Source organism: Lonchura striata, chromosome 2, assembly GCF_046129695.1.
Source record: "Lonchura striata isolate bLonStr1 chromosome 2, bLonStr1.mat, whole genome shotgun sequence".
NCBI classification, from domain to species: domain Eukaryota; kingdom Metazoa; phylum Chordata; class Aves; order Passeriformes; family Estrildidae; genus Lonchura; species Lonchura striata.
This window is the reverse complement of record NC_134604.1, coordinates 5135959-5157883: the sequence shown is the minus strand read 5'-3', so window position 1 is coordinate 5157883 and position 21925 is coordinate 5135959. Positions and strand designations below refer to the sequence as shown.

Sequence of the window (21925 nt, the reverse complement as noted above, 5' to 3'; positions counted from 1 at the left end):
TGCCAAGTGACCCTGACAGTTCTGGCATCCCCGGCTGAGCTCACCAGAAGTGCTGAACATCAGACCCCAGCCCGAGAAGAAAACTCCCTGAAGAGGAGAGGCTGACCCCTGCAGAGAGCAAGCTTCTTCAAAGTCGGCCCGGAAAGGAGAAGATCCAAGGCCCTGGGTGTTCTCCACCTGCTTCTGCTGGCCAGACACCAGGACAGCTTCCGGACCGATTTGCAGACGACGCAGCTATTGGTGAGACCGGTCAAAATTAAGAACATGGCCTGTTCCCAAGACCAACTTAATATCTTAACCACTCTAAGGAATGTGGTGGCCACTTATCCCGTGACCTTAGCCAACAGGGAATCAAAGATCTTTTGCAATGGGCCAATTATAATTACCCACACGCTGAGACCCATGTGATTTTTGAGCCAGGATTTTGGAAGGCTGTTAATATACGATTATATCATATGGCAACACAAAAAGACAAAGTAGCTATGAAACTTCTCGCTCCAGCGAGAACCGTGCTAGAATCAGTTTTAAACAGAAATCCTTGGGGCTGGCTCCCACCAAGGGGTGGGAAGGATTCCGTCTTGCAGAAGGCGGACGAGGGATGCGCCCAGCAAAGAGCGGGGCAGGAGGCGCCGTGCGAGCTGCAGGCGGCAGAGCCGAGAAATCGGGGGGGACCAGCAGCGGGCACCAAGCAAAGAGGAGCAGGAGCTGTCATCAACCAGTGGGTCTCCTCAAACACCCACTTAATACCGGGAAAGTTAAAATTACATCTATTTCCCAGCGAATCAGAGGATTGGGATTTTGCATCTTTCGAGGCGTGCTCGCCCGAGTCAAAAGAACCAAAGAACCCAGGGCAAATCCTGCCTGGCAGCCAGAGCCCCCCACGCCTCCTTTCCCAGGGACACGGGTGGGGAGGCCGGGGCAGAGCCAAAGGCGAACGGCGCTGGGAACGGCGGGGGAAAGGCGAGAGCGGCCCCGCAGGGACCGGGGCGGGCCGGGAACAGCACCGGGAACAGCACCGGGAACAACACCGGGAACAGCACCGGGAACAGCACCGGGCTGGAGGGAGACCTCGGGGGTCGGGACAGCGGCGTCGGTGCCGATGGCACGGGGGAAACCTGAGCGGGGGAAACCTGAGCGGGGGAAACTGCGCGGGGGAAACTGCGCGGGGGAAACTGCGCGGGGGAAACCTGAGCGGGGGAAACTGCGCGGGGGAAACTGCGCGGGGGATGCTGCGGGGCAAACCCGGCCGTGGCCCGGGGCGGCGGCCGGCGGGAGCCGAGCGGCGCGGGGCGGGGGATGCGGGAGCTCCGGTCCTGCGGGGCGGGGGATGCGGGAGCTCCGGTCCCTCGGGAGCTCCGGTCCTGCGGGAGCTCCGATCCCTCGGGAGCTCCGAGTCCTGCGGGAGCTCCGATCCTGCGGGAGCTCCGATCCTGCGGGAGCTCCGGTCCCTCGGGAGCTCCGGTCCTGCGGGAGCTCCGATCCTGCGGGAGCTCCGGTCCCTCGGGAGCTCCGATCCTGCGGGAGCTCCGATCCTGCGGGAGCTCCAATCCTGCGGGAGCTCCGGTCCCTCGGGAGCTCCGGTCCTGCGGGAGCTCCGATCCCTCGGGAGCTCCGGTCCTGCGGGAGCTCCGGTCCTGCGGGAGCTCCGGTCCTGCGGGAGCTCCGAGTCCTGCGGGAGCTCCAATCCTGCGGGAGCTCCGATCCCTCGGGAGCTCCGGTCCTGCGGGAGCTCCGATCCCTCGGGAGCTCCGGTCCTGCGGGAGCTCCGGTCCTGCGGGAGCTCCGATCCTGCGGGAGCTCCGGTCCCTCGGGAGCTCCGGTCCTGCGGGAGCTCCGATCCTGCGGGGCGCGGGACGCGCGGACACGGCCGCGGCACCGGCAGCGGAGCGTGGGGGCGCGTTGATGGCGTCAGACCGGGAAAAGGATGCGGGGAAAATCCCGTCTCGTCTCGTTGATGCACTGGAAGCCCCGGCGGGGCGGGACGGGGCCACGGGACCGGGGGGAGTCAGCTCTGGGGAGGAGGAAGGCGGGGCGGACCCAGAAGGGGATGGAGGTCCCGTGAGCTCCAAGAGGGGAGGAGGAAGGCGCTCCCGGGGTCGCGGTCACGGCGGAGCGGGCAGAGGCGGGCCGTGGCCGCGGTGGGGGCGCTCCTTTCCGCACCCCGGGATGCCGCGGGCAGAGCCGAGGGGGCTGCAACGCGCGGGCGACAGCGCCGCCCGGTGGCGAGGGTGCGGTACTGCAACAGCGCCGCCCGGTGGCGAGAGTGCGGTACTGCAACAGCGCCGCCCGGTGGCGAGAGTGAGGTACTGCAACAGCGCCGCCCGGTGGCGAGAGTGCGGTACTGCAACAGCGCCGCCCGGTGGCGAGAGTGCAGTACTGCAACAGCGCCGCCCGGTGGTGAGAGTGCAACATGGCAACAAACGTTATAATAATATTTTTTGATTTCTTACAAAAGAAAAGCTACTTCAAAAAAAGCGTGTCCTCCGCAGCAAATGGAACAATCATCAACTCCTGAAAGTGATGAGACTCAAGATAGTTCTACTGAAGGACAGCAACAGGATGACATCATACTCGTTACTCCTTCAGAATGTATTCCATCCTGGATGATTTCAGCATCAACAACTGTTGGCTCATATCGCCAGAGACAGTCAAGCTGGAATTCAAGGGATGCTGTGAGACACTCTCTTTTACAATATATTGATGCAGCTTTGGAATCTTGTCTGGACCTGGCAAGTTTAATACCAGGGGATGTTGTGAGACAGCTTCTTTTACATTATATTTATTCAGCCCTGAAGTCTCGTCCAGATTTGGTGCCTCAACTTTCACAGACTTTTCATCCAATGCCAAGCAGAAAGGCCTTGCCTCCAGCTGCAGATGTTCCCACTACTCCTCGTCTTAGATAAAAGAAAACATAAAAATTGTCAACATCCTTTGAACTGATGCCAGCAGATCCCAGGATGAAAAGGGTTGCTGTACTACAGCAAGAACAACAGTTAACTCCATATTTCAACCAGCTATTTAAGGAATTACAAATACCTAAATCACTTCCAATGACAGGTTGGAAGGAAATCCGGAAAAAGGCATCGAAAGAGAAGGATTTCCACATGACTCATATGAGGGACATTGCTATGCCTGTGAACTGTGGTGCGCAGGGATAAAATCCAAGATGGAACATGAAGTTGTCAAAGACCTGATTAAAGCAATAAGAGATAATGGTCTTGGATCTTCATATTTCAAGCAAGCTAGTAGCTTGCTTCCAGTAGCACTGGTGAGATTCAAAATTGACTGAACCATCACTGACCTTATGAAAATAAAATTAAGAAAGCAAGTAATTTATTGCTCTTTTTACATGCTGATCCATGTCTCATTGTGATGAACAAAAGCGGATACCACACAGGATTTGAAGGCAACAATTCTACAATCTCCAGTTCACATCAAGAAATATTGAAGCTCTTCTCATGCAATTCCACAACCATTTAAACTTCCCAAAATCTGCTTTGGTGAATGTCGTGCAGTCATCTCAATTTATGCTTCAATTGCTCATCGTAGGCTCAACCTAGGCTTAAATTATCATGGAACTCACTATTCACACCAGAATCTGGTAGGAAAGAGATGTTAAGAACCAGTGTGCTTGAATTACAAAATTAAATGTCTATGTACATATAGATATTGACATATAATATAGATATATAGATATAAGTGAGAATTACCATCATCATAAGAATTATTTTTCTGTTCTTGCAGAACTGCGTCATATACTATTTTAGTCAGATGTCAATAGTACCCTGCTCAAGCTCAAAAAGAAATTATCTAAATTCTTTCAGATTCCTGCTCTCAAAAAAGAAAAAAGGAAAATTAAAAAAAAAAAAAAAAAAAAGGAGTTATGTATAGCAGCAAGGGTGTGAAAAGCTGGTATGTTTCCATTGCATTTCAGGTAAACAAATCACAGCAGCAGCTTGAATTAAGCAGTGGTATCCATAGGAAGTATTTGACTTATTCTCTATCTTTGTGCAAATGTTAAGCAGAAAACATGGACTGAAAATATGGTGACATTTTAAAATAGATGTTTTGAATTCATTTCTTCAGGATTGTATCTGGGTAGCATTTACTTAAAATGATGCTTAAATTGTGCTTTTCAAAACTGTTCAGGGTTGACATAATTCTACTCCCAAGTAAAAATCAGTAGGAGTTTTACTGCTCACTTCTAGAGAATATGAGCCAATGCTGAACAATTCTGAAAATAGTTTTCCATCTGTATATCTATGTAAATGAATAGGGTCTGTTAGTAAAAATAGGAACAGAAAAGATCAGGCTTCTAATTTTAAAAGGTGGAGTTAAATATGGTTACTATACTAGAAAACAAAAACACAAGAAAATCTCAGAAAACTTTAATACTTTTTGCTTTCGTTTATGGCAGGAATGGATAAAAAACAGGTGACACAGCTCCAGGTTTTCTAAGGTCATTAGACACCACCAGCTCCTCAGTAATGGCATTTCACACTTCTAGTGGGCAGATGAGGACAGAACCATCTCTGAGTTAGTCCCAGGCAGTCCACCACCACTAAAAGAAATAATTGTATCAGCCAACACCATCAAAACCATAATTTTCTAAACTTAATAGGAGTAGAAATCTACTCCATTTTCCCTAAGAAGACCTCTTCTTCTCCCATTAAAGTTGGTCCTTTCTTTGAAGGAACAGCCCTTTGTGACAAGCAAACATCTGTTGGCTCTGAACCAGCACAACATTTACATTAATCAATGTTTAACACATGAATAATCTTACAGATTACAGGGAGGCTGCTGATGTGCTTCAAACAGCCTCACTTTAGTATTTGTATGCTCACAGCCTGACTACTGCAGAAGTTAGCAAAGGTCATGACAACATCTGGGAATATTGCTTTTTGGTATTTTAGGCCTGCTCAGTTTTGGTTCCTTTAGGTCTTTCTGACCTGACTGCACTTTGCTGACTGAAGGGTCATCTTGCATTCTTGCTCCACTGCACGCCCCTGTGGACAAGAGATCCAGCTGGATGTCCTAGTTTAGGGCAAATTTGGGGAAAACCCTCTGGAAGAAGCCCCCAGAAAACAAATCCCCTCCCCACCCACCTGGTTCGGGGAAAAAAATTTCTCTGAGAGGAGTGGAAAAGAACCTGTTTATTTAACAAACAAAGCACTCCCCAGCACCAAAAAAAATTAACACCACCAGATGACAGCAAAACTCTTTCACCACTCTGAAGAGATGAACAAATCCAGAAAGTCTTTCCTGGGGGTGGTCACTCGGGTCTGGGCGCTGGGGATTGCTCTGGGCACTGGGGATGGCTGCTGCAGATCACAGAGCACAGGCTCTGGGTGCTCCTCGGGGTTCCCAGGTCCCAGTCTGGAGCAGGTTGGATGGTATTCAGAAAAAGGAAAGGAAAAGAAACAGTCCAGGGAAAGAATTGGACTGCTTAGCTAAACTAACTAGGAAGCAAAAGCAAAAGCAGAAGCAAGCAAAGCAACCAAGCCAAGCAAGCAAAAGCAATCCAGGCAGCACCAGCCTCTTCTAGCCAGCAGACCATGGGCAGAGGTGAACCCACGGCTGATAACAAGGCAAAACAAACCTTCACTTTCTGAGTCAGTTCTGAAAGCACAGAACAGAATATCAAACATAACCAGAACACACGACTGGAGATACAAACACCATAATGTCACCCTGGGACACTGGGCTAGAAGACAAGCTGGTATAAAAGGCCAGGAGCCTTATCAGCTCCAAATATTGGACACAAAAGGGGCCTGCACAGCAAGCTGTTGCTGACTCCACATTTAACTAGTATTCTGTGAAAAGCAACACAACCCCTGGAGTTATTTCACCTTCCTGCTCTGCTACACATCCTATCACTTTCCCTCACTGCTGCAGAGCCCAGCTTTAAAACTTACTACATCCATCTCCCATACCAAAGCACCTAGAGCAAACAGTGCTGTCCCTCACTTGCCCCTTGCCTCTGCTGAAGTGTGGCACACACAGTCCTGTGTGCTCAACTCTAAGCACCCTCGTGCACTTTCAGTCTCAGAGTCCAGTTGTAAAAGATGAAACGTTCAGCAGCTGGTCCCACAGAAACAAGTCCTAAAAGAAAATGAGCCTAGCTATAATTCCCTTTTTTTGCAGCCTACCAGCTGCACAGCCAACAATCACACGATGGCGTTGCAGACTTGAAAAGAAAAAAATAAAAAGAAGACTCGCATCTTGCATCTTGCCTAGCTCTAGTCCATGCCACGTGCAGATCCAGGTGGAAAACATCACTGCTCTCCAATCAACTGTGTCAGGACCAAAAAGAGTTCATTGATCTTCCCCTTCTAGGTGCAGACTCGTATTTGCACCACACTCAAATGGCAACATGAACTCTTTTGTGCTTATAAATCTTTTTACAATCTTGAACATATTGGGCAAAAAACACAGCTCACAAATGTGCCAGCTGAAAAGGCTCTTGCCACCTACAGCTTCAACTGAACCCACCCAACTGCATCCATTGAAGAGAGGAACTTCTCAAAGCCCTTCCCAAAGGAAATGGCATCCCCTCCTCCCAAACAGTCCATTTCCAGGGACTGATCCCATGCACTGCTGTCAGAACACCTATTACTGAGCATTCCCTGCCCCCTAGCCCCCAAAGCATCTACAGAGGGAAACCCACTGAAGAAGAGATGTTTGTGAGCTTGTTTGGTAGCAGGAGAATGCTGAGAAATGGCACAAGGCAAAAGAGGCTGTTGATGGCATGTTTTCAAAGCCATTTGCTTTTACTTTGTTTATGACAGTTTTTGTTGCTCGTGTATTTATTCTAGACAAATAAAGGATATTGGGATAGTTTGCTAGTGCTCTCTGACAGCAAAATGAAACTAAACGTGAGAGAGGCTTTGCTTTCTCATGCCACTAGTTGGTCTAAGAGCAGTCTAAACAATTATTTTCTGGGGACACTGGAAGGAGCTGATGAGTCTGGATGAAATTCCAGATTAAAAACCAGCCCCTCCTGGGCAGGGACCTACTGTGACCACCACAGCAGCACTCTCAGGGGATCACAAGGTGACCCAGGCTGATGGGTCTGGGCTGGGTGGTCTTTAAGGTCCCTTCCAACCCAAACCATTCTATGATCCACTTGCATGTGCCTTTACCTGCAGGCAGTGTTTCTGCAGGGATGATTTCCAGAGAAACATTATGATTGAAACTAACTCTGTGGGAAATTGTAGGAAAGAAATGGGATGGAAAAAAGATATTCATTGAGGAAAATTGGGAGGTGATAAAAATAAAGCATGGCACATTTTAGAAATGGGTTTTTAAAAAAACCATATAAAATGTTGTTTAAAACCCTATATAAAATAACTGTAGAAAAACATATCTAATTTAAGATGAATCTTAAATTGCTAAATCCAGCAAGGTAATTTGTCTGATAAGGGATGGCAGGTTTTACTAGAAGCCAGGTCTTTCTAGATCTTTTGCCTGCCTAGACTCCCAGCTTAGATGGAGCTGAGAAGTTGTAATGGGAATGAATTACAGCTTCATTTTGCACCCAGTTATGGGCTGAGGGATGAGAAAACATCTGTCCATTCCCCATCTGACACTCACCTCCCCCCAGCCTCCAACAGATGTGCTGAATTATAAATTCACAATGCAATCCTGTCCAGAAGAGCCATGACAAATGAGGACAATTAGACAGTTATGTCAGCAGAAATTACCAAATACTTAAGCAGCTGACACAATCTGAATAGATTTGTATTAGGGGATGGGGATGGAAAGGCCATGTGATCCACCACCAAACCAGAGGGGTTGTTACATGAATTTCCACTCTGAATGAACAAAGTTATTTATGGCTGTTGCTGTAAAAAGACAAGTGTTGTAAATACAGGCTCTTTAGGGAAATGTTTAGACAGCACAACGCAGTTTCACTCTAACTTTCCAGCCACTGGGCATGAGTTGGCATTCCCTTTCCATTTGCTCACTGTCTGACAAGATGTTGGATGCACAAACAAGTCACCAGCAGCTCCCAACCTGGGGCTGTCCCAAGGGCCAAGTTCACTTTTGCAAAAATCCTGCCCGGCTTTGACATGTAATAAATTTAGGTATTAGATTCTTAGTTTTCCCTGAGACTCTGCTGGGTCAGTGCTTCCCTTCTGCCTTCTCTTGTGGTGGTAGAAGCGACTCAAACTCTCCTTAAAAGGGAGAGGAAATCCTGATTATAAAAGCAATGATCATTTCAGTCATTAAAGCTGTGAGTGATCAACTTGCAAAAAGCATCGTAAAGGTGTCAGCTGTGCTTAATAACATTTGGGTGGCTTTATGACTCTGTTCATCAATGAAATTACCCTAGAAATAAGCAGATGTGAGCAGAAATGTCTCATGTGGTAAAGCACAGGCTCTGCTGCACTGGTCCACTGTTAATCTGTGGTTAATATAAAATAAGGTGTTTCACAGAACAGAAACCATGTATGTTTTGTATTAATACATTACTGAGGTCTGGAGACATCATCAATGGCTGTTCCTGACTATCATCAATGTGAATTGTACCAATTATCCTTCTTTAATTAATTTTTATAGTCATCGCTGTATAATTGTGCTTTTCTAGAGCAATAAGTTTATTTCCACCAAGGGAGAATATTCTGTTTATTGTCCCCAAATTCATCCCGATTATTTAGCAGACAGGTTCCTGAATGGTGCAATATCTGATGAAAATCTTGTGGGCTTGCCCCAAGAATTTGCCAGTGTCATGCAAATTCAGATAGCTTTTCTCTGTGGAGACGAGTGGTTGTAGTTGCAAGATTTTAGTACAGAAATTAGAGCTACGCATTGAAATATTGATGTGCAAAAAGAGAGAGGAAAGCAGCTCAGGAAATGTTTGAAGTGTAAGGCAGTAAAACAGGGTGTTTTCCTTGCCTCTTCCTGGGGAATGGGTTAAACATTGGGTTGAAAGTCACAGCAAAAATAAAGACAATTAAAAGTACTGGAAATCTCAGCTAAGGATTTAAATATGATAAATAAATAATGCCTTAAGAGAGGAGTAACTGAGAGTTCTTGCTGCACAGGATCTGGAGTCAGGAAGGGTCAAATTTTAAGTATGTCACGTTTCTAAACAGCTCAAGGTTTTCATTCAAGCTTCTCCCTAAGCAAAGAATAAGAAAAATCTCATCGTTGCAGAGAGTCTTGCTAATGGAAATATTCAATGACCATAATTTGAGCTTGGCTTTCTCATAAATTCAAAGCAATTTCCCCATAATATCAGGAGAATATATGGCCTTTCTTGAGGCAGCAGAAACAACAAATAAATACAATTTTTAATTCACTTGAAAACATTTGCCAGCATTTCAGATTTAATTTGTCTGATGAGATGGAGTCAGATTGAAAACAGTGATGCAGGGAAGCAAGAAGAAAATCAGAACACAAAACCAAGCAGATATTAGGCCATAAATATGCATTAGTGAATCATAACAACAAAAAGGAAAGGAGTCACAATCCTAATGCCCTAAGAAGCAGTTCTACCCAGAACACAGCTTGAAGGACTTCAAGGACTTTAGCTTTTGTGGTTTTTCCCCAAAAATGTACATTTTAATAAATGGGTAATATATTTTTTATATTTATGAGCTTGTTGTAAATGGGTTGAGAAATGCACAGAAGTCAGGTACGTGGTCACACAACATCCTTTCCATCTCAGGGCTGGTCCAATTCACCTCTTGAGCATCCTAAGGAAAGGGTTTTTCCTAACTCTGCCAGCTGGGAGCTGAAGCAGTGAGGAATGTTTCTGAAAGTGAGTCCTCTTCAAAGCCCCTTTTCATACATGGGGAAACTGAGGCAGGCAGTAAGATGACTTTCCCAAAATTAAATTACAAACTGCTTAAGCTCTTTTGCAGACTTATAAAATTGCAGTTGAATAACAGTCTGTATTTGCTGACCACTCCTAGTAGCACTACTGGAGCAGAAAGTGCCTTTTTTTGGAATGGAAGCCACATAAATCAAGTCAAAACTGCTGAGAAATCAGCAGATCTGTGACATCTTGTGCTGAACACCCTAAGCCATAGAATCACAGAATGGTTTGGGTTGGAAGGGACCTTAAAAAACATTATCCACCCCTGTGCCATGGGCAGGGACACCTTTCACTATCAGAGATTGCTTCAAACCCCATCCAGTTTGGCCTGACACTTCCAGAGATGAGGCAGCCACAGCTTCTCTGGGAAATCTGTGCCAGTGCCAGAATCTTTGGTATTGATGATTCTGAGATTGTAGAAAGTCTCTGTCTCTCAGCCCCGCTGCCAAAGCAGAAGCCATAATTGGTCTGTGCTGGTTTCCAGGTTGTTTATTCTGTTTATCTCTCACATGTTCTGCTGCCCTGCCCAGCTCTGTCCTGCAGGGCAGCGTGTGGGGCTCTGCCCTCAGTGGGATGTGACAAACATTAAATACCAGAAAATCCCTGGGCTGGATTTACAAGAACGTGCCAATATCTGTCACCTACGTTGGACAGTGTGTCCCCAGCCTGAACCAACAGAAAAATGCCAACACCACAGTGAGACATGGAGGGCATGAAGAAGGAGAAAAAGGACAAGACACACCCAATTTCCTCCATCTTGTCCCCTTTGGACCCCTTATCTAGAATCCTAAAATTTTACTTTTGCACCCGTGCCACACTTAATTATTACTTATATCAAACACTCAGGGCTGGTAATTCATCCTGTAAGATTGAAAACTCTTTTCCATGGGCAGAGATCACAGCCAGTGTCTCTGGGGGCTCTGTCCAGGGGGGTTCCTGACCCCTGCCAGGGTCCCAGACCTGCCAGGGCAGCCAGAGGGAAGCCCTGGACTCCCACATGACAGGGCCCCACCATCATGGCAGACAGGAATTTCTTCCCAGTATCCCATCTAACCCTGCCTTCTGTCAGTGGGAAGCCATTCCTCCTTGTCTTGTCACTCCATGCCCTTGTCCAAAGTGCTTCTCCAGGTCTCTTGGAGCCCTTTTGGGCGCTGGAAATGCCTCTAAGTTGTCCCCAGAGCCTTCTCTTCTCCAGGCTGAGCAATTCCACCTCTCTCAGACTATCCCCAGAGCAGAGAGGCTCCAGTCCTCCTCATGCTGTGCACCTTGGGATGGCTCCTCTCCACACCCTACAGAAAACCCTTCAGCAGAAGCTGTTCTGGGAATTCAAGCAATTCAGCCCGGGAAGGTCAAGGCTGATGGTTCCTGAGAGGCAGCTCATGCTGGGAGACACAGGATGATGTCAGATCCAATGGTGGAGAGAGAGACTAAAAAAATGGGAATTAATTACTCTTCCCAGAGTCTGTTTTTATTCCCTGCTGCTGCCTGTTCCTGGACAACTTGCTGTTGCTGCATTTCAATTTAAAAGACTTATTAAAACAAAAACAAAAAAAAACAACAACCAAAAAAAAAAAAAAAAAAAAAAACAACAAAAAAAAACCCACCAAACACTGGAAAGGGGCAAAATTGACTGACTTTGTTTTCAGCAAAAAAGATTATTTTAAATTTTTTAATTTATCTGTTTCTCTGCAATCATTACCTGCTTTCCAGCTGTGTTGCTAATGAGTGTCAGGACCATCATTTTAGCAAAGGAGAAACTGAGGCATGGGAAGTGGCTGTGACATTCCCCAGGACATGGGTAGGGATTATTCCTGGGATCTGAAATCCCTTTATCTGGTTCCTGTGTTGCAGCCCCAAGCCAGTCACATGGAAATTGCACTCAATAGATAGCAGTCTTAGTTTTGCACCCTTCTCTGTATATGATTTTTCTTATGGGTAATTATTAAGGAAAAACAATTGCAAAAACAGAGGAGAGAGGTAATGGTCCATGTGGCAAATGAGCATGAGCAGTAGACCTCCAGGCTGACTGGTAAAGCAGAAAACCAGCATGGTTTAGATTGGTTTAGTAAGGAAATAGGCCAAAATCTCCAACCAACATTTATGAATGCAGAAAACAGGAGGGTTTTCAGAAAAAAATAATGGTAAAATACATTTCCACATGCTGGAAACTAGAATCAGGGCTGCTTGAACAAGGGTGGCTGGTTTTGCATAGACTGAGTTGCAGTCCTGGACCTCTTTAGCCTAAAAGAGACTACAAGAAGGATTGAGAGACTATTTACAAGGCAGTGTGGTGACAGAACAAGGGGGAATGGTTTCACGTTGACAGGACGAGGGGGAATGCTTGACACTGGCAGAGGGCTGGGTTAGATGAAATATTGGGAAGAAATTCTTTCCTGTGAGGGTGGTGAGGCCCTGGCAGAGGTTTCCCAGAAAAACTGTTGCTTGGAAGAGTTCCAGGCCAAAATGGATGGGGCATGGAGCCACCTGGTCTAGTGGAAGGAGTTGTAACAAGATAATTTTTAAGGTCCCCTCCAATGCTGGTCATTCTATGAATTTATGTTTCTAAAATCTTTCCAAATGGGTTCAGTGAAATTGTGCAGTCCTACCTCCAGTAAACAAAACCCATAAAGTCCAGAAGTAATTTACCTTTTGAGCAGTGAGCTAGAAGATGTATCAACGTGTCAATCATGTTGTTGCTTTCCAATGTACAGAGCCTGGATTTGGGCTGGAAGTGGCTCCTTGGTCAAGACTTACCAGCTCTGCTTACCCAAGAAGGTCCAGGTAGGTAAGGTTGGGGTTGGAAGGTAAGGTCAGGCTGGGAAGGTCCTCTCCACACAGCCACCCCAAGCTGGGGGAGTTTCTAGGAATCAGGGAGCACATACACCTGCAAGAATTGTTTCACTTCTTTAGTGAAACTTGTTAGAGTATAGGTGATGCTCAGGGTAAGATGGGTGGATGTGTGAACATGCCAAAGGGAAATGGGGTTTTTCTTTCTTTCAAGAAAGGCAACTTGGAAATGAAACGTGATTTTAAGAGATACTGCTTTAGGTTGCAAATGCTCATGTCTGAAATCTAGAAAAATTCTAAGTTGATATATATATATAGTTTTGTCAGTGGTGTGCACAGCCCAACACTTCAGTCACACCACCTTCCCCACAATGCTTCTTTTTCATTTAATGCCCAGAAATTATTTGGGACAACCCAAGGCTCAGGGGAATTGCACAGGCTGATCATCCCAGCATCTCCATGCTTGGCTACAACATAAAAAATGTTGACTTAGCACCAAGCTTTGACTAGCAAAACTAGAGAGCCAGCCAGTGGCAGTGAGAGGCAGCAGAACATGGGTGCAAAGTGCTGCACTGTTACACTGTCATCATTCACAGGCAGCAGCTCGTGGGTTGTGTTCAGGTGCTGCTGCTTTGCTCATCTCTGACAAATATTGATGTATTTAAACATAATCTGGAGTAGAAAAACACAACCAGATGTTGCTGGCTTTTGGGTGACGGGATACCTGATAGCCATTCCCACTTCTCCAAGGACTGACATTTACCTTGTGACACCACCACATCTCCACCCCAGGGGCTGTTCAGAACAGACCATACTCTCCACAGCATGTTTATTAATCACCTCTCCACCTAATGCTCCAGCTGCCCCAGGGATGATGCTGCTTCTTGGAAACTGGACCCACAGTGGGAGGCATGGCAAACACAGGCTCTGGGAAAGACAAAGCACCGCTTGACCAGAAAGAAACAGACCCTGAACTCCCAACGAAAGTTCAGATCAGTGTGGTTTAAGGTAATCAGTGCCTTATGAGGAGTAAAAGGCCTTTAAGACCCCCCTGTAGCTGCCCATCTGAGGTTCTGTTTCATTTTGCTCAAAAGAAAGCGTAGGTATGCTGTGGAGCCAGGCTGGAGTGAGCTTGGAGCATCCTGGTCTAGGGGAAGGTGTGCCATGGCAGCAGCTTGGAATGAGATGAGCTTTAAGATCTCTTCCAACCCAAACCATCCCATGATTCTATGATTCTCTTCCTCACCTTTTCTTCCCTATCTCTTCCACCTCCTTTCCACAGCAACTCTCTGCTTAGTCTGTTTAGGAGCAGGAAGATGTTCATAACTAGGTCTTCTCACAGACTGAGAATGAGAGAAACCTCCCAGACCTCTGGCAGTTGGATTTGCAGTGGGGAGGCTGGAACCCAAACAAGCACCTGGGCATGACAGCTCTTTGTCACACCCACAAGCAAACTAGCTCAGCAATACTATTTGCTGAATATTTGATATTTTTGTAGAAACTGAAAGAAATAGGATTAATCTGACAACATCCATCCAGCTCTATGCCCACTAACAACAAAGGGGAAAACATCATAGGATCACAGAATTGTTTAGGTTGGAAAAGCCTTCTGGGATCACTGAGTCAAACTGTTCCCCCAGCACTGCCAAACTCACCACCAACCTATGTCCCCAAGTGCCACATCAACAAAGCTTCTGAATCCCTCCAGGAATAAAGACTCCACCACTGCCCATGACAGTCTGTGCCAGGGCTGTACAACCCTTTTGAGGAAGCAATTTTCCCTCATATCCAACCTGAACCTCCCTTGGAACAACTTGCCATTTGCTTTAAGTCAGAAATCTCCCAAAATAGTCAGTAAGGCCCGTGAACTGTGAGGCAAGGCTGTAGAGACAGACAGGAGAAAGCAGGTGGGACAAAGCAAATTCCACCATATAAAAACATTGATGTGACTTGGGATGGGTATTGCAAGGACCAGAAAATTTCTATTTGAGATAAACAGCAGGATATGGCAAAATCACTGAGCACTGATTTTATCCTGAGGCAAACAACCTTCCCAACTTGTACATTTGTGTATAAATTACTACAATGAGGCATCACCACTGTGAACACCTGTGCATTTATGCACGGAGAAGATGCAGAGTTGTCGTGAGCATGGACACACAGATCCATTTTAAACAGACTCCCTGCTATATAAAGGGTGGCTCAACAGTTCCCCTTGCCAGATGAAAGGAGGAAATATTCACTGTCAAGCAGCACCTGAGCAACTCACCAGGCAGAAATGGCTCCAGGTACTTTTTATTACAGTTTTAAAGGATTTGTCAATGCTGCCATGTGCACAGGGTGAGAGGAGATGATGATGGGGTGGTATGTGGTGGGATACACACATGCTGTGATAACCCTAACTTAAAGTTATCCATGTCAATGTATAAACCAATGAAAAAGAATACTTTTCCCTTCAATGTGACTTTAATTAATGAATTAATCTTTAGTCTAAGCAGGCCAAGTCCTACAGTCTCCAGGGCATTTCTCCTCCAAGGGGTATGTGTCTGAGATTAAGTTTGTGGTCTTTGCAGCAGGCAGATGCTAGGGTGAGTCAGATATCAAAGGCTGAAAACTTTTGCAGTTGACAAAGATCACCAAATTCTGCGGTCATATCCCAGAGAGCCAGTCAGAGCACAGGTAATGTCACCATCTCTCACCCCAGCGAGGCAGCCAGCATCACATCAGCAATACAGCATAAACCATGGCTACAGTGAGGTACATCATCCCCTGCTTGCTCCTGTAACCAGAGTGCACCATGCTCTTTTCACATGGGCAAGGACTCCTGAGAAAAGGAAAACCACGAGTGTATCAGGGAAAAACATTGGGACACATACTAATTTTCATGGAGCAGCCATGACTCCACCCAGGAAGACACTGCTGGTAACAGCAGTGAAGCACACTGCTTTTGGTGGGGACAGGTCTTGGTGAAAGGGTTCCAAAGAATTTTGGAGAAGGCTAAGCTTACTTTTGGTGCCAAGAGGCACCAAGGAAGATAAGCCTTCAAACAGCATGGACCGAAGAGACTGGGAATTAATTCCCAGGTGCCACTGCCTCCTCAACCCAGTTTCCTGAGGACTGCTAACACCTTCTGCTGTGCTTTGCTGCAGGGTCATGGTTCCCTCCTCTCACCATTGCCATGATCACTCTGGGACTGCAGTGGCCACAGCAAGCTGCTGCCTTCCCGGCCATACCCCTTTCCAGCCTGTTTACCAATGCTGTGCTGAGGGCTCAGCACCTTCACCTCCTGGCTGCCGAGACATACAAGGAGTTTGTAAGTGGTGTGGTCTCTGGTCATCTCCTCCACTTCAGTCTGATGGCTTCAGGACTGTGTAACAGACACCTTTCAACTACTGGTGTCTCCTTTGTCCTCTTTTCAGGTGATAAGTAGGATAGCACAGGTTACATCCCATCAGACTGGACCCTATTTCCTCCTCTTAGCCCTCTGCCCCCCTGTTCTGATCCTGCTTATCCCCCCTCTCAGGGCTATGGCTGCGCAGGATCAGCTGGGACATGGCACAGATATGTGACAAGACTTTCCTGTGTTGGTTACCTCTTGCCCTGGGAGAGTCTAAGTGCTTAAAACTATCTAGTTTGTTCTGCTGACAGGAGCTGGCATGAGCTGGCCTTTGGGGTCATTTATGCCTTGGGAGAACCCAGTTCAGATATGGTTTCTGCTCACCTCAACACCTTGGCTTAGGGAGACATTTAAGCCCTGCAGCTATTGTGCCAACACGATATTCCTACCTGCCAGCCCTGTCTAAAAGCACCTTGTTTATTTATTGCAAAGAGTAACCATTCAGAGCAGCTTGAGAAGTGTGAGGTCTTCTCCAGGGCATGGGAAATAGATCTGTGTGTGTTTGGGATGTCTCCACAGGAACGCACCTATATTCCAGAGGACCAAAGACACACAAACAAGAATTCCCAGGTAGCCTTTTGTTACTCGGAAGCCATCCCTGCTCCCGTGAAGAAGGATGATGCTCAGCAGAAATCAGTAAGTTTTTTTCACCCTCAGGGCAAGCACAGACCTGCCTGAAGAGCCCAGCTGTGTTTCACTGCAGGAACAGAGGGTTTTCATCTGTGAACACCTGAGTATTTCATCCCTCTCCTCCCTTTTTGATTACTTGAACCCTGCAAAAAGAAGGAAATACATTTCTGGGCTACACTGTAAATCACATTCCCACCCCAAGCATGAGAAAAACTATTGTCTGCATGGGACACAGGTCTGGGTGGTGCTCTTTGTGCCTGCTGAAGCTGTAGGAATGGTGGCACATCTCCAGGTGTTCCAGAGGGAGCAGGACATGCTATCAAATACCCCTGCACAGCTTTGACCCTTTCTTGTCTTAATTTCAGGACATTGAGCTTCTTCAGTTTTCCCTGGTTCTCATCCAGTCCTGGCTGACCCCGGTGCAGTACCTAAGCAAGATGTTCACAAACAATCTGGTTTTTGGCACCTCAGACAGAGTGTATGAAAAACTAAAGGACCTGGAAGAAGGCATCCAAGCTCTGATGAGGGTAAGTTGCAGCATGTAGCATGACTATAGAATTGCAGAGATCTCCCAGACAAAGGGCACTCAGCTGGCAAGGATCCTTGAGAAATCTCATCACTTTCCACTCTGAAGACCAGTGGCATCCTTAAGACTTTGTCTGTCTTTAGATAATAAGATCATGATACTGCATAATGGGTTGCATCACTAGGGAGGATAAGAAAACACAGAACAGATTTTAACACACATTGCAAAGTGCTACTGCTCAGGAATTCAAACAATTCACACCCAAAGTCTTCCCAAACCCAGCAACAAAGAAATATTCAGTTGTACTAACAGCAAAATAACATTTGCTACATCTCCATGCAAAATACTTTGAAATGTGGCAAATTTTGTGATGGTTCACAACATTTTATAAAAACATCTGTGTACGGATGGAAACCTACACTCTGGTGTTTCCCTCATACATCACTGCAGCATCCGGAGAGCTGAAAGCTGTGGGGTGATCCTCTTTAAGGAAGAATTAATCATAGATTAATCACAGAATGGTTTGTGTTGGAAGGGACCTCAAAGCTTGTCTTGTTCCAACCCCCCATCATGGGCAGGGACAGATTGCACTAGACCAGGTTGCTCCAAGCCCTGTCCAAATTGGCTTGGAACACTTCCAGGGATGGGGTAGCCACAGGACAACTTGTGCCAGGGCCTCACCATCCTCATAGGGAAGAATTTCTTCCTGATATCTAATCTAAATCTCTCTTCTTTTAGTAAAAAACATCCCACCTTGTACTGTCTCTATCTGTCCATGTAAAAAGTCACTCTCTACCTTTTCTCTATTTTCTATTTTCTCTATTCTCTTTTCTCTAAATTCCCTTTATAATCTACTTAATTTATGCTTTGTTGCTTTAAATGAAATTGTCTATTATCTGCCAGGACACCTTTTCAGTTATGCTTATTCTGTAATTAAATTTATCGGGCAGGCTCACCCTGAGCTAAAGCTCTGAGACCTGCAGCTGTGAGAAATGAGTCTGGAATATTGTTTATATTTTCCAGGATTAAAATTACTCTGAATGTCAGGCTCAGAAAGTAAAAAGAGACTTCTGTCCTGCCACTTTTGCAGCTATAGTAGAGATAGGTATCAGTACCACATCCAGATTTTCGTGTGGGTGAGAAATTCTTTACTGTGACGGTGGTGAGGTCACAGTACAGGTTGCCCAGAGAAGCTGTGGCTGCCCATCCCTAAAAGTGTTCAAGACAAGGTTAAATGGGGCTTGGAACAACCTGGTCTAGTGGAAGGTGTCCTGGCCCCTGGCAGGGAGGCTTCAAATGAGGTGGTCTTTAAGGTCCCTTCCAACCCAAACCAGTTTGTGACTTCACGATTCTGTGATTTTGGTCCCCATATGGTATGTGCTTGGGCATTAGGAAATGGTACACAGAAACCAGACAAACAATCATATTTCACCCATTTATGGCTCTTTTTCCTTAACCACCTTCCTGTTTGTGGCAGCTGGTGACCACAGCAGGGCAGGAGGAGTGTAATTTTCAGCTCCAGATGTACATGGCTTGGGTCTGGGTTAGAGCTTTATTTTCTGGCAAAGTGGGAGAAAAGAGAGAATTATTTGCCCAGTTCCATCTCCTTGACTGGAGGAGGTACAGAGAGACCCTGCAACTTACTCTTTAAGACCCCAAAGACACACTCCTCCCTCCCTGCAGCCCTGTGCCCAGCTCCCTTCTCACTGTAGCATCACCCCTACATCACTGCCCTTCCTGCAAACACATACACTCAAAAACATGTTTGAAATATTCTTTTAGACTGGAGGGAGAAACCCCTGACCTCATTTAAAGTTCAGTGGGAACTGTGGCACTGGGTCTGTGGAAGATCATAGAATCACTGAGGCTGGAAAAGACCTCCAAGATCACCAAGTCCAAGACTGACCACTACCTTGTCAACCAGACTAGAGGACTGAGTGCCATGCCCAGCCATTCCCTGAACACCTCCAGGGACAGTGACTTCACCACCTCCCTGTGCAGTCCCTTCCAATGTTTAACAATCCTCTCTGTGATGAAATTCTTCCTGATGTCCAGCTTGAAACACCTCTGGCACAGCTTGAGGTTGTGTCCTGTTGTCCTGTCACTTGTTCCCTGGGAACAGAGCCTGATCCCTGCCTGACTCCATGGTCCCATCATGGAGTTATAAAGAGTGAGGTCCACCCAGAACCTTCTTTTCTCTTCTCTGAGCCTCCCCAACTACTTCAGCTGCTCCTGGTTCTCCAGACCCTTCCCCAGCTCCATTCCCTTCTCTGGACATGCTCAAGCACCTCAAAGTCTTCCTTGTCAGGAGAGGCCCATAAGTGCCCCTGGGACTGGAGGTTCTCCAGCAGTGCCCAGGACCAGGAGGCCATTGGTGCCATGGCTAATGCAAGCCAGGTGCTGGTGGCTTCTTGCCCACCTGGGCACACACGGGCTCATGTTCAGCCACTGCCGACCAGTACTGCCAGGGTCATTCCCAGCCCCTCTGCCCCAGCCTGGGGCACTGCAGGAGGTTATTGTGACCCATGCCCATTCCCAGGCCCCCACCACCTCCCCCAGCACCTCGCAATCCTCTTGCAGGAGCTGCAGGACCGAAGCTTCCGGGGTCCCCAGATCCTTAAAGCCGCTTACGAGAAATTCGACATCCACCTGCGCAGCGAGGACGCGCTGCTGCAGAACTACGGCTTGCTCTCCTGCTTCAAGAAGGACCTGCACAAAGTGGAGACTTACCTGAAAGTGATGAAGTGCCGGCGCTATGGAGAGGGCAACTGCACCATTTGACACTGGTGGCAGTTCTGCTCCTGCTCCAGCCTCTTGCTGACCATGGCTGCCCTACTCCTCTGAAAGAAAATTGGAGAATAAACCTGCTACTGCCAACGTGTCTGCTTTTTGGGGTGGGACAGGCTACTGTGAGGGGCTGGGAGGGAGGAGTGGCCAATGGGATAGGGTGGATATGGGGCTTAGGATGTGTATTTGGGATTAAAGAAGCGTATTTGGAGCTTGGGGGGATAAGGGAAGCAGATTTAGGGGTAGATTTGTACTGCGGAGTAGGTTTGGGAATGTGGGTAGATTTGGAGCTGGGGAGAAATTTGGGAGTAGATTTGGGGCTGAAGTGTGGATTTGAGTCTGAGGAGGGTGGATTTGGAACTAGGGGCGCAGATTTTGAACTTGGTACTGAGGATAGGTTTGAGGAGGTGGGTTTTGGGTTGCAAGGGATAAAGTTGGACCAAAACGTGGAGCTGGTACCGATGGTTGGATTTAAGGCTTGAAGGAACAGAAGCCAATACAGAATATGCAAGAGAAGGTGGAATGGGCTTGTAACCCCAAAGAAGAGTTTCCAGAGACATTTGTTTGGAAAAGGTTTTGGGAAAAGGTCCTGCTGTGTTTTATCTTTATTTTTCAGTATGAAGATGGTGAAGACCTGTCAAAGGTACTCAGAGAAGCTGTGAAGATGCTGTTGGCCTCAAAGCCTAATTGAATCCTCTCTCACTTCTGCTCTGGTCTTTGATGGATCTGTCTGGAGCTCTCCTTAGCCACTGAACAACTTCAGTCACTGCCTCATTAAAAAGAACTAGCCCATAAATAAGGAGCTTTGCAGCATTAATCCCTGCCCATGCTGCCAGTGTTGCTGGTGACTAAAGCATCCCCAGTGTGAAATTTATCTCCTTATCCTTGGGCAATGCTGTTCCCTGAAAAATCAGCAAATGCCCTCAAAGCTGTGAGGTGTACAAAGGGTGAAATCCAGTCTGAAACACTCTCCCAAGCACTTTCTTCTTTGTTTTTCAGTACTGCTGCTCCTCTTCTTTCCCCTCTCTTGACCAGTATTCTTACCCAGCTCCTGGATGGAGGAATAGAAAACTTTGCCCCCTTGCTTCCATCTGCCTCCATTGCATTTATTTCTGAGTTTGAAATACTACTATTCTTTCATTGCTCTAATTCTGGTCTCCTGTGTTGCTCTTCTTTCAGCCTTGGCTTTTTTTTTGCTTGGGGGATTGCCTCCTTTCCCTCAGCCCTACACATTTCCACCACTGCTGATGCAAACCACAGCCAGGGCTAGAAGAATGTGCCACATACACTACAGATACATGCAGGCATGCAAAATTCAGCAGCATTGAATTAAGCTTGCTGGTGGGGGGATAATTCCTACTATCATATGTATTACAGTAATACCTCAGGATAAGATCAAGATGAGCAGGTCACAAAATTAGGGAAATTTCCAGCTGCAAAGACTTTGCAATCTAAAAGGAAAACCAAGGCATGAAATAATCTATAATACATGAGATGGGCAGTGCAGTTAGTAACTTGATTATTTTTGAGAGTATTAGGAACCTGAGGAGAACATAATATATATAATATGTAGGGAAAGAAAAGGTAATGGAACAAAAAGTGGAAGGAATCAGATGTCTGAGGGTAGCATCTAACACCAAGAAGGAGGGGAGAGAAATACTAGAAATGGAGAAATTATTAATTTTTGTTAATAAACTGTAAATATTCCATCTTGTGGCAAAATTAAAATTTTAAGGGGATAAGGAAGTGATGCTGGCATGTATCCCTCCAGTTTGGGCAGCTGAGGAGGGGGAACTCTGCCCTGTTCAAGAGCTCTCCACCTGCAGTGCTACCTGCAGCTCTGCTGTCCAACATTAGAAGGACATGGAGCTACTGGAGCAAGTCCAGAGGAGGCCATGGAAATACTCCAAGGAATAGAGCACTTCTGTTATGGAGACAGGCTGAGAGAACTCAGTGTTCAGACTGGACAAGAGAA

At 46.6% G+C, this 21925-nt stretch overlaps 1 protein-coding gene across 1 annotated transcript; it reads left to right on the top strand.

Moving 5' to 3' along the window:
- The first annotated feature begins 1902 nt into the window (after nucleotides 1–1902).
- Nucleotides 1903–19944, top strand: LOC110471658 (somatotropin). The gene is given in 8 exon segments (XM_021532462.2): nucleotides 1903–2233; nucleotides 3153–3268; nucleotides 14840–14898; nucleotides 15760–15889; nucleotides 15891–15923; nucleotides 16527–16643; nucleotides 17003–17164; nucleotides 19744–19944. Coding segments are annotated over 8 exon segments (1149 nt in total).
- The last annotated feature ends 1981 nt before the right edge of the window (nucleotides 19945–21925 follow it).